Genomic DNA, 13,087 nt, shown 5'->3' with positions numbered 1-13,087 from the left:
AATTATTGAGGGAGAGGAAGGAAAAGTGAAGGGGAGGACAGCATGGAAGGCAGGGAGAGTGAGACCATCAATGTGAAGAGAGTGATAGAATGGTGCAGGACCAGATAACCAATGAACATAAAAAAGTAGTTTGCTGACATCATGGGCATCTGGGTTTTCTGAGGTTACCTTATCACACTGCTGCATTGGGGACTGTTGATATTTGGTGGCCTGGTATACCTGACCAGGAGTACCTTCAGTTCAGGGGCACTATCAATCAGCCTTTGTCTCCTACCACACTACTTCTCCTCTGGCTTTTCTGCAGTTCCTGCAGCAGCTATAGTTCTCTGCCCTGAGGAGCAGATATTCATCTGAGGAAATACATTTCAGGAATTTTTCACATTTTTTCCAACCATTTAGTGAAATCAGTTAGACTGCTCCAGTGCTCAGTAACAATCTTCAGATTTTAAACTTCAAAATTTGATTATGTAATATAAAAATTACCCATCCAGGCAAAGTATCTGTCTAAAGCATACATTTTGCCACATGAGGAGAGCAACAGCTCAGTAAGCAATGAGTGCAGTTTCAGACCTGAAAATACTCTTCCGTTTGTCCTCAGGTTAGGAGTATTACAAATGGAATGCTCAGATCAAATAAATTTTTTAAATGTATTAACCATGCTTTTTCAATTAAGATAAATTGGTAGAGAACATAGGTGCTGGAACTATGGGTGCTGGGGGTGCTTCCGTACCCCCTGGCTTCAGATTTCCATTATATACAGAGTTTACAATGGCTTTCAGCACCCCCACTATATAAATTGTTCAGCAGCCTTGGTAGAGGATATTTAATATTTGGATTAATCTTTGCAGTAGTGTGTTACCTCAAAGTATCAGTGGCAGTATACATTTTTGCAGTGGCAGTTCAAGTGTCATGATTTCAGCAACGTAAAATTGAGACCTTTTTTCCTATTTCATATTAATATGTATAAGATTTATACTGAAAATATTTAACATTATAGAAACTGCAAAAATTTAACTTTGATATTGTTTTGTCAATTAAGTGTGAATAGTATGTAATATAGATACTGTAAATGAAGGTGAGAATGCTGAATCATTTAAATATCTTCTGCTTTCAGAAGATGTTTTTCACTAATTTTCCATTAAAATTGAAATAGTCCTACACAATAGACTACTTTTAGCACCAATGATTAGGGAGCTTGTTGCATAATGTGGTATTGGAAAGTGTGATTTGGAAGAAGTGGTTTTGATATCTGAAAGAGCCTTTGATAAAGGGCAGCAATTTTCATTACCAAATATGGATAAAGAATCTTTCCTTCACCCTCCCTCCCCAAAATCTGAGTTTTACAAAGGATCCATTCTTTTTGTGACCTCTGATCTGATATAATACTAAGTCTTAGCTTTGAATTGCATCATACATAGTATGATTTTCACATACTGTATACTAACTCTCCTATCTGTGTCAAACAAATAATCTATGTTCTTTGGCATCTTTTTCCTTTATTGAAGGATTATATGGGGAGCTACTTTCTGTTTGTTCAGAATGTTACATAAATCACATTTTGTTTATGAATATTTTGGCGGGGGATGGATAGCTCAGGGGTTTGAGCACTGGTCTGCTAAACCCAGGGTTGTGAGCTCAATCCTTGAGGGGGCCATTTAGGGATCTGGGGCAAAAATAAGGGACGGTACTTGGTCTTGCCGTGAAGGCAGGGGACTGGACTCAATGACCTTTCAAGGTTCCTTCCAGTTCTATGAGATAGGTATATCTCCATATTATAATGTTCAGCATACAGATTATGACAGATTGTAAAAGATTTAAAATAGCTATGTTGGGTAAATAATATTATGTAGTTTAGAATGTGGGTTTGGATTTTAAACTACATAATTATATTATGCACCATAAATTGTCATTGTAGTTTATGGGATCACTTCCCATGTACTTTTATGGATTTTTTTAGGGGAAGATTGGTCTTAGATATTTGTGATAAAGTAATATTGAAAAAGGAGAAAAGGACAATGCTAAAAATATAAGTACATCTTCCAGTCACATATCTAGTCAGGTAATTCACATTATTGTTTTGACCCTCTTAAGGTATAAAGGTGCTTATTTTTTATGGTTTTTATGATAAGTATCTAATATAAACCCACAGAAGTAATGAAATACAGAATGACTTTGCAGTAAATATACCAGACTTGGTCTTCTACTGTGCAGAACGATTGTATTGCAATAAGTTTAGTTAAGATTTGCTTATCTGCTTAGATCAGAAATGTGTTACCCAATTTACTAATCTTGACGTTGCTGGGAAGTACTGTCCACAGCTGTCATTGGAGAAAAGATTCTTGGAGACCAATTCTCAGTGTATATGGACAGGAGGCACTTCAGCACACTCAAACTAAACTCTCTCCAGAGCCACATTGTAGCAGCTCACTCTCTCAGTTCTCTGCCCAATCAGAGAAAATTGCTTTGTACAATCACCACATGTATATCAGCCCTGCTTCCACTTCCAGGGAAGCTTTGCTTCAGCCTGCTTGCAAGGCTGGAAGGCCTGATGCAACCTGTTCTGCCAGTATGAAATGACCAATGCAGGACAAAGATAGTGTCATGTAGGCTTTATTTCTCCACAAGATTTCCCTCACATTGGCCTCCACAGACCCCATTTGTGACTGCTGTTCTGCTTGTCCCTCATTTGTGGCCCTTATAAACTGGCAGTAATGATTTTCTGTATCAATAAACTTCTAGACATGAGGGGGCTGTTAGTGCATTCCAGCATAAAAGAGGACCTCCAGACTTTCTTTTGACTAAAAAAGAATCTAGAGGTTTCTAGCCAGTCCCTAGTTTGTCTCCACCCAGCCAAAGATGTCTCTGGTCCATCAACATCAAAAATGTGTACTTTCACTTTCTAGCTCACTTGAAGTAAAGGAGTACTTGTGGCACCTTAGAGACTAACAAATTTATTAGAGCATAAGCTTTCGTGAGCTACAGCTCACTTCATCGGATGCATTTGGTGGAAAAAACAGAGGAGAGATTTATATACACACACAGAGAACATGAAACAATGGGTTTATCATACACACTGTAAGGAGAGTGCTCACTTAAGATAAGCCATCACCAGCAGCGGGGGGGGAAAGGAGGAAAACCTTTCATGGTGACAAGCAAGGTAGGCTAATTCCAGCAGTTAACAAGAATATCAGAGGAACAGTGGTGGGTGGAGTGGGGGGGAGAAATACCATGGGGAAATAGTTTTACTTTGTGTAATGACTCATCCATTCCCAGTCTCTATTCAAGCCTAAGTTAATTGTATCCAGTTTGCAAATTAATTCCAATTCAGCAGTCTCTCATTGGAGTCTGTTTTTGAAGCTTTTTTGTTGAAGGATAGCCACTCTTAGGTCTGTGATCGAGTGACCAGAGAGATTGAAGTGTTCTCCAACTGGTTTTTTGAATGTTATAATTCTTGACGTCTGATTTGTGTCCATTCATTCTTTTACGTAGAGACTGTCCAGTTTGGCCAATGTACATGGCAGAGGGGCATTGCTGGCACATGATGGCATATATCACATTGGTAGATGCGCAGGTGAACGAGCCTCTGATAGTGTGGCTGATGTGATTAGGCCCTTTGATGGTATCCCCTGAATAGATATGTGGACAGAGTTGGCAACGGGCTTTGTTGCAAGGATAGGTTCCTGGGTTAGTGGTTCTGTTGTGTGGTGTGTGGTTGCTGGTGAGTATTTGCTTCAGATTGGGGGGCTGTCTGCAAGCAAGGACTGGCCTGTCTCCCAAGATCTGGGAGAGTGATGGGTCGTCCTTCAGGATAGGTTGTAGATCCTTGATGATGCGTTGGAGAGGTTTTAGTTGGGGGCTGAAGGTGATGGCTAGTGGCGTTCTGTTATTTTCTTTGTTGGGCCTGTCCTGTAGTAGGTGACTTCTGGGTACTCTTCTGGCTCTGTCAATCTGTTTCTTCACTTCAGCAGGTGGGTATTGTAGTTGTAGGAATGCATGATAGAGATCTTGTAGGTGTTTGTCTCTGTCTGAGGGGTTGGAGCAAACGCGGTTATATCGTAGAGCTTGGCTGTAGACAATGGATCGAGTGGTATGATCTGGATGAAAGCTAGAGGCATGTAGGTAGGAATAGCGGTCAGTAGGTTTCCGATATAGGGTGGTGTTTATGTGACCATCGCTTATTAGCACCGTAGTGTCCAGGAAGTGGATCTCTTGTGTGGACTGGTCCAGGCTGAGGTTGATGGTGGGATGGAAATTGTTGAAATCATGGTGGAATTCCTCAAGAGCTTCTTTTCCATGGGTCCAGATGATGAAGATGTCATCAATGTAGCGCAAGTAGAGTAGGGGCATTAGGGGACGAGAGCTGAGGAAGCGTTGTTCTAAGTCAGCCATAAAAATGTTGGCATACTGTGGGGCCATGCGGGTACCCATTGCAGTGCCGCTGATTTGAAGGTATACATTGTCCCCAAATGTGAAATAGTTATGGGTGAGGACAAAGTCACAAAGTTCAGCCACCAGGTTAGCCGTGACAGTATCGGGGATACTGTTCCTGACGGCTTGTAGTCCATCTTTGTGTGGAATGTTGGTGTAGAGGGCTTCTACATCCATAGTGGCTAGGATGGTGTTTTTAGGAAGATCACCAATGGACTGTAGTTTCCTCAGGAAGTCAGTGGTGTCTCGAAGATAGCTGGGAGTGCTGGTAGTGAAGGGCCTGAGGAGGGAGTCTACATAGCCAGACAATCCTGCTGTCAGGGTGCCAATGCCTGAAATGATGGGGCGTCCAGGATGAGTTTTCTTTGTTTGCTGTCAAAATGATACTGCCAGCATGTTGTCTTGCCTTTTATCCTGTCTTTGTCCCCAAGACACTGAAACTCCTGGTCATTGTACTCACCAGCCTTAAATGGTAAGGTATCAGTGTATTGCATTATTTAGATAATCTCTGTATAATGTTTCTTCTTTTCAGGGTGCTTTCTAGGGTCCCAACATGATTCTTTCAGTTCTCCAAAACCATAACTTTATGCCGAACCTCAGCAAAAGCTCATACTTGCCTTTTTGAGGAGCCTGGACCACATAAACGCCAGATCTTGTTCTCACCTCAAGCAGGTGATTCTCCCTGGTGACACATTCCACAAACTGAAGGACACAATCAGAATACTTCTGTTCACTCCATTCACAGCCATCTGATGCTTTCTTCACCGTCCATGCCTCATGATATTCTGTGGTAATACAGATAATATTGTGCATGGACAGGCTTCACTCTTAACCCCTTCAAACATTTTTGCTCTTGTGAGGGGATGATCAAGAAGAAAACTTAAATCTATACACCACCTTTCCAGCTTGTTTGTTTACTGAGATGGTGGACTTTTCCCAATAATCTACTTCAATTTCTCCCCCCAGAATCACTCACAATCTGAATCTTGAGAGAAACAAGTTTTTGAGGAGCTGAGGTACCCACCTGAGTTCCTTTTATGTGACAGGAGCAGCAGTAAAGAAGGAGGTTAGTTGAAACATCAGATAGCTGGACCTGAGGACCATAGGCTATTTCTTATAGAAATTCACTCCTTCCCCAGAATCCATAACAATTCTTTGGAACATAACGGGGCAGCTTGTATTGCGATACAGGTTGAAAGAGAAGAGAGATCTCTTTAGAGCTCTTTTCTTCTTCAGAGATGTTCAGAATTCTGATCTGGGCTGAAAGAGAATCATAATGTCATCCTCCTATGTACAAGAAACTTTCAACATCTGGGCTAGTTCTCAAGCCAAAGGAATGGGGTTTAAACCAATAGGTTCTCACCAGGATCTTGGCCTTCTAGGAGACCCCAAAGATAGACACAGCTGTACCCTACAGTCTCAAAAATAGTCCTGTTGTTCCCAGATACTGAGTAAAGATAGTTTGGCAGGTCAAATCTCACTGCCATGCTCAAGTGAGATTCTACTGTACCTCTTTTATCATTGTTTAGGTAGTGTCAACAGGAAAATCAGGTGGTTGGGCATTCCATACACCTGTTTCAAGGAATTGTCTATCAAACCTCTCCAGAATTCCTGTTGTTGAAGGTCTTTTGAAAGACTACCTGGTCAGCTATTTGAACTCCCCTAGACTCTAGAGACTGAAACTTCTGGATTTATTCTATTCACATGGTGGATAATCTCCTGAAATCCAATCAAAACTGTACAACCAAGGTTTAACACTGTCTCTGTATGCAGTCTTATTTCCTCCTCTGAGTATTAATCTTAACACTGCCTTAATTGGAGACTGACTTTATTTTCTTTTTCTCTTCTTTTCACAAAAGCTAAGCTGCTTGCAGGTTCAAGTGGGAGCACCAGGAGCTCTGAGGATATATGGAGAAACACTGGATCCTCCTCTCTGTATTTCTAAACTTCTATGCAATCTAGATGATCAGACTGGCCTTTTGCCTTCTTATGTAGATGTAAATTTAATCTGGTCTTGCTGACTTTGTACCAGTCTCCATTTGAGCCCATGATGATATGCTCATTGTTTGTTCTTACCACTGAAGTAACTTTTTCTTATGAATTTACCTCTTCATGCAGATTAAATGAGTTTGGAGTGTTAACCATTAAGGAGAACCTTTCCTACAGTTCTTCTGGACAAAAGTAGGATTTTGAACAACTCTGCAAGTTTTGTCCCAAGTGAACTGAGCCTTTCACATTAATTAGGACGTTACCTTTTTGCCTATTCTGTCCTACTGAAGTTTGCCTTTATTATGTGGATGCTGAGACTTATAAGTACTGTAACCTTCTACAGATCGTGTGCTCTGTTTCATATTGCAATATTTTAAAAAAGGCCATAGGCTGATGTCTTTGCCCCATTGAATTTAATAAATGCCCCATTGACTTCAGTAGGGGCAGGATTTTTCACCATGTCCAAAGCCCATATAGCAAAATAGACTTACTGTCCTTTGCTCCAGTCTGCAAATCAATAGGAAAACTACTTCTGCTTTAGTAAGCACACATTCATCTAACCTGTAAGTCAGCGGCTGGCTCGTGGGAAGAAAGCCATAGCCCTTTCATGAGGAAATTTGCGCTAGCTGCTTCCTTCATTTACTAATCGTTACAAAATCTGTTCTTTCCTTGTTGGACACTCTCTTCAGTTGCTGGCTCCTACAGGTTGCTGTCCTTTCCTAATTCTTCTCTTCTTTTCTATTTGCTTGTGGTGCGAGGACTAGTGAATTACATATACTGCGCAAACAGATTTTATTAATGAAGTCAGACAGTGGAGAGTAAAACGGATGCAAAAAAACGTAAAATGTTAAAGTTGCAAAGTCAAGCAAGCACAAGTTAAGATATTCCAGAATTAAGGGGGACCATGCAGTATGACATATGCTATTGTTTCCTACAGGACCCCTGCCTCTTGCAGTGCACAGGATGGACTGTGTGCAGTGAACGAAGCAGGGTTATGTAGAGCATTAGTCAGAAAACAACAGGAAAAGAAAGGATAGTCCTTGTTGTTAAGGCAATTGAATATCACCAAGAAGAACTAGGTTTTGTCCCTGGTTCTGCTATAAAATGTAATATTTGATGCTGGGCAAGTCACTATGTTTTACATTATGGGAATTTGAAAAACGCATTTAGGAATTGAACCAAGTTTTTAAAAAGTGTGTATTGGGTTAATTTTTGTTCTGTTTTTCCCCCTCTTGGCTTTTATTCAGAGTTTGAAAATTGAATAAATGTAAGAAGAAATCTAGGTCTATTTTTAGATTTTCACGCCTGACTTTCTAAGTGCTTGTCTGCATGCACCTTTAATTTGCGGCAAACTGGCGTGAATCTGTCCCACGCTCCAGCACCTTAACTGTCCAGTTCATTCGTGTGGTTTGATCTACCCACTTTGAAATGGGAGTAGATTAAAGCACACTATCTGTTCGTGCATATCAACAGGGTCCATAATGACAGTGTATGACGGGCTATTGCGGGGTAGATTCACATTCCAGCTTTCAGCGAACTAAATGTTCGTGTAGACATGCCCTAAGACTGGACACCAGTTTAGAAAGTAGATCTTTTCACACTATAAAATTACCTCTGCCAAACAAAACTTTGTGGTGCTATGGGCTAGTAGGGAGGGAGAGTTGCATACAGCTACTTAAGGTTTTCAAATTTTACTTCTCACTGTATTGAATTTTTGTGCTTATAATTATCTGTCTAGGTATTTATATAGCCCACATCATTGTAGTTACTTGAGCAGTATTCAAGACTGTAGTCTGTGTTTTTCAGTTTAAGTAAAAACTTCAGACCCATGCACATCAGCTCTAAAATATACCCCTTGGATATTCTACTACTATTTGAGCTAGTACTTTTGGCCTCAGATTTGGTTGCAGTCTGTTTTGGACAAATGGTTAGTGTGATCTTCACTGAGGCAGTCTTTTGCCTCAATCTTATTTCATTTGTGACTGGCATCAGAATTAATCTCATATATACACTAAATATTTTGTATTGACTCATTGTGCTACTTAGTTACTGTTTCTATATTATTACTTGTGGATTCTGAAACACTGTAAGCTTTGTTACAATTAGCACTTTTAATCAGTAATATTTAATGTCAAATTATTTTTTCCCCCCTTAGCGCGAGCAAGAGAATGCTATGGCCCGCCTTAAAAAGCAGCAACAAGAGCTGGAGCACATGAGACTGCGCTATTTGGCAGCAGAGGAGAAAGAAGTGGGAAAAACAGAGCGAAAAGAGCTGGAGGATATCAGAAATGAACTGAACAGGTATTATAGCATTTGTAGTATTTTTCCCTCTGCCTCAAAACAGGGGAAGGTTCAGTTAAATCAAATTTTAATTGGTTGTCAATCCAGTAAAAGAACACAGTTTAGTGTCCCTGAGGTAAAAAATCACTCATTTATAAAATGTAACAGTCTTGTATTATAGAAAATCTATGCCAAAGGCCACTATCACCAGTTTTTGTCATGATTGTGCTTATACTGCAGCAAGTCTTTTTTACTATCAACTCTAAGCAGAACTGCTTCATAAAAAGCTACGCTAATGGTGATTCTTTCAACTCTCCTCTTGGCCCACATCTTTATATTTTAAGTATATCTAATGTTATCCTCCATTTATTATTATGCTTCCAGTAATTTTGAAACCTGAGCTTGGTCACTTATGTGGGTTTTTAAACTGCATTATCAATGCAAAAACCTTGATGAAATCATGGTAATATGTACACAAGTGATCTAAGGTATTTTTGGATTCAAAAGGCTTCCTTTAAATTTAATCAAGCAAGGGTTAGTTTGTTACTTAAAAAAAAAAAATTTCCTTGATTTCCACTACTTCAGTAAGAAATTTCAGTAAAAATCCATTTAGAACGTATTTAACAAGACAGAATTTCCATGTGTCCTCTATTTGTATGATGTGCTTTTTTTATTGTCAGGCTAAAGCAACAAGAAGACAAAAAACAATCACAAGATTCCAGAGATATTTCAGTTGAGCAAGTGGGTAGTCTTCATACTAGACAATTAAATGAAAGCTTGGATGATTATCTCACTCGCCTGATAGAAGAGAGAGATACATTGTTGAGAACAGGCGTGTATAATCATGAAGACCATATAGTAAGTGAATTGGATCGCCAAATCAGAGAGGCGCTCGCAAAAAGAAGCAGTAGTAAATAGTATATTTGGAAAATATTTGTGTAAGTTTAAGTCAGATATCTTACGTTTTAGCATAATAGGATGATTAATTTTTATAAACTAAGGCCCTGATCCTGAAGAGGCTTAGGCACATGATATATTTTACACACTTAGTAGACCTTTTGAAGTCAATGTAAATGTTCACAGGACGTGACGTTAAGCAGGTGTGTACGTTTATGCAGGATCAGAGCATAAGGTTTTTTTTGACAATTTTTTATGTTCAAATATATTTATATGTAAATATACTTACATATTTTTTGTATTTTCTGTTTAAATATCTTCTACCTCTCCCCATTACCCTGGCTGGATTTATTTTTAATAGCATTTTTAAAAATCTCTATTCTAAGCTTCTCATCAGTATTTTTCATAACTTACTTTTATGGATTTCTTTCAAAATAGATTTTTCAATAAAATTGTATGAGTAAAATGTGACTGCAGTAATTCCCAGTGATACGAGTTTTGTAAATTCTTAGGCAAAACAAGTGCTGCACTTCTACAAATGTCCTGTCCTGTTACATTTGCAAATATGTTTAGTTTTTAAATTTTTAAACTATTTCTGTGACCACAGTTAAAATAATTTAATCATCAATTCTGTAGCTGACTATTCTTTTAGCAAAACACCTTTTTTAAACTTGTAACAGTTGCAGATGACACAGTTTTGAAGATAAAACCAGAGGTATATTTTACCAAACTGAAACTGCACAAATTAAGTAATTCCACGTCTGATCTTGTAACCATTCTTAGCATGGAAATCTCTTTGCTATCAATGGGAGTTTTGCATGCAAAGGGACTACAGGTATTAGTTATTCATGAGGCAGTTAAGATCCTAATTCAGAAAAACACTTAGGCATGTGTTTAAGTCCATCCTTATTCAGGAAAACACTGGTTCAATGGAATGTAAGCACATGCTTAAATGTGCATATGTGCTTAATGCCAATACAATTACAATTAGTGCTTTTGTAAACAGAGATGCTTTCCTGAATGAAAGTCTTATGGCAGTGGTTACAAAGTTTTTTCAACCATCTATGGCTTTCAGTTTTAAATTTTTGTGTGAAATTGAGATATAAAGAAGCTAAAATATGAAATGTTATATTTGTTAATTGCCATAAGAGAAGAGCACGAAGAATAGGGTGGTGTTTTTTTGTTTTTGTGACTGCCAGAGTTGAGTAAGGGCCATTCTGCATTATAAGCCCTTTATTCTGTTTCAGCAGTTAAAATTCGTAGTATGGGCAGGGCTGAAAGTTTAGACTTAATCTCTTTTCCCATCAATGAATGTTGGGGTTTTGCTATATCGCCTATTAGCACAAATGTTAGTGACTGATGCAAATCTCATAGTACTGAAAACAATTCAGTTTCACTTCAAACATGAATGAAGACAGTTAATGCAGAAAACGTTATTTTTTTATTTAAAATAATCACTGGACTTTTATGGTGCACAGGCCATATAAGTGCCATATTCTTCTTTTGGAGCTTTGCTTTCATGGAATACAGATTTTGTATTAGTTCTGCGTTTACTTCTGATATATTGTTGATAAAGAGGACAGTATTTCTTTATTCTACCACAGGTCAGTAATTTATTTAATGGACGGTTTGTTTAGGTCACTTTTTTGGAAGAAAACAAACTTTTAAAAACACTTACTTTGTGGGGGGGGGAAAGTGAACATAAATTTTTTTTCATGAGGAATGGTCATTTATCAATAAATACATTTCATAACAAAAACAAGTAATACCTAGTAAACTTTTCAGTTTAAAAAATGTTTATTGTAATATATTAATGGGTTTAAAGATGCTAGTTTAAAAGAAAAAGACAGCAAAAAAAAAAAAAAGTCCACTGGCAATGGGAATAATGAATGCTTAGGTAACCATTATAAATCCTTGGAGAATTATAGATATTTAACTATGGCTACATATTCTGTATCACTGATGTATGTAAATATAGTCAAATGTGGGATGTTTTATTATCTTGAATGGAAGACCCATTCAGAGTTCTTTGAGTCATCTTTCTCAAAGTTTATTCCTTTGCTAGGATTATAATTTTTTTCAAACACTAGAGGGGGCCTTAGACTCAAAAAAAGCAACTATCTTAAAATACTGAAGTGTGGTTTACTTTGGCTTAGGTGAATGTAAAGATTCTCATCTTTAAAATTATAATATTTTAAATTTTGTGATTTTCATGTTTTTGTTATTTAACAAATAAAATCTGAATTTAAACAACTTCACATTTTACAGAGGGCTGAGTGATTTTTATTTTCAAATTGTATATTTGAGGAAAACATTTTACTTCAATTTATTGTTACAGAAAATCTATTCTTAGTGTGTAAGGTGCTTTGCACATAATTGTATATTCAATCCATGTAAATGCTGGCACGTTCAATTTGAAAACTCATTTGTTTCTAATTCATTGGCCACTTTTACATGTCTTTTATAACAAAAGTAAAGGTGGCGGTGGTGCAAGATTTTTTTTTTAAGCACTCATTACCGTGAACATTTTTAGTAATACACAAGATAAGGATACTTTATTTTTTTAAACCTATTTCTAGGCATGCTCCCCAGATGTTCATGTCCATTTACATTTAAAAACAGCGTTGCAAGAATGGGAAACATATATTCTGTGACCCTCTAGATAAAAGGTTTTCTTTATATTTTTGTTCGTACCTATTGACAATAATTGTATTTGTACTTTGACCATGATTGAAAAGGATGTGGATGGAATTTTAGGCTCTCTAGTTATATGCAGAGTAGGTTTAATTTGTTTCAAACATAACTTGCCCGAAGGCTTTTCTAGCTAAAATAGCTGTTTATATTATATCTGGTACAAATAAATTTTTCTAGAGATTTGTTATGTATTTGTGTGTGGGCGTTGTGTTCCAGAGCTGCTTTTAAATGCATTGAATTAACTCAAGAACTGGTCTTGTTCCAGCACACTAGCAATCCAATGAGACCAAATCTCACTTTAATTCACCCCTAAAATGTTTCAGTGAGGCAGGAAAAAGAGCAAACCCCCACCCCCCAAATACACACACAAACACAAGATACTTGGGTTTATTTGAGTTTATCCGATAACTGAAACAGTCAAGTTCCTAAGAAATTCATATGCACCAGCTCCAGCAAACACTTACTTATGCACAGGGTTAAAATCCTGGTCCCATCGGAGTCGGTGGCAAAAATCCTGTTAATTTCAATAGTTCAGGATTTCACCAGTGAAGTAAATGGGATTCATATCTGTAAGTGTTTACGGTATTAGGTCCTTATATTGAAATAGCTTTAAGTGGTTCCCAACCTTCTTCATGTTGCAACCCCGTTTGGGCTCACTCTGTTAACATGACCCTCAGGGGTCTGAGAGGTTCAGGGGTTGAACATTTAAAAGCATGAAAAAACATTTCTAGACCATCCAATTCCTCCAAAAAATGGCAATAGTATGATCCCAATTTTATAATAATTTATAAATAGACAC

General features: G+C 37.8%; 1 protein-coding gene across 8 annotated transcripts in view; it reads left to right on the top strand.

The window, feature by feature from the left end:
- The window catches only part of CEP120 (centrosomal protein 120), an 86,894-nt gene extending 75,195 nt beyond the window's left edge, over positions 1–11,699 (top strand). For 6 of the 8 annotated variants that reach the window (XM_043514493.1, XM_043514492.1, XM_043514491.1 and 3 more), the window contains 2 exons: positions 8,573–8,718; positions 9,378–11,699. In XM_043514493.1, coding sequence (XP_043370428.1) covers positions 8,573–8,718; positions 9,378–9,615 — 384 coding nt within the window. In that variant the 3' untranslated portion in view covers positions 9,616–11,699. The other 2 variants (XR_006281314.1, XR_006281315.1) reach the window with 2 other exon arrangements.
- The last annotated feature ends 1,388 nt before the right edge of the window (positions 11,700–13,087 follow it).

Source organism: Dermochelys coriacea, chromosome 5, assembly GCF_009764565.3.
Source record: "Dermochelys coriacea isolate rDerCor1 chromosome 5, rDerCor1.pri.v4, whole genome shotgun sequence".
NCBI classification, from domain to species: domain Eukaryota; kingdom Metazoa; phylum Chordata; order Testudines; family Dermochelyidae; genus Dermochelys; species Dermochelys coriacea.
This window is presented reverse-complemented; position numbering and strand designations above follow the sequence as displayed.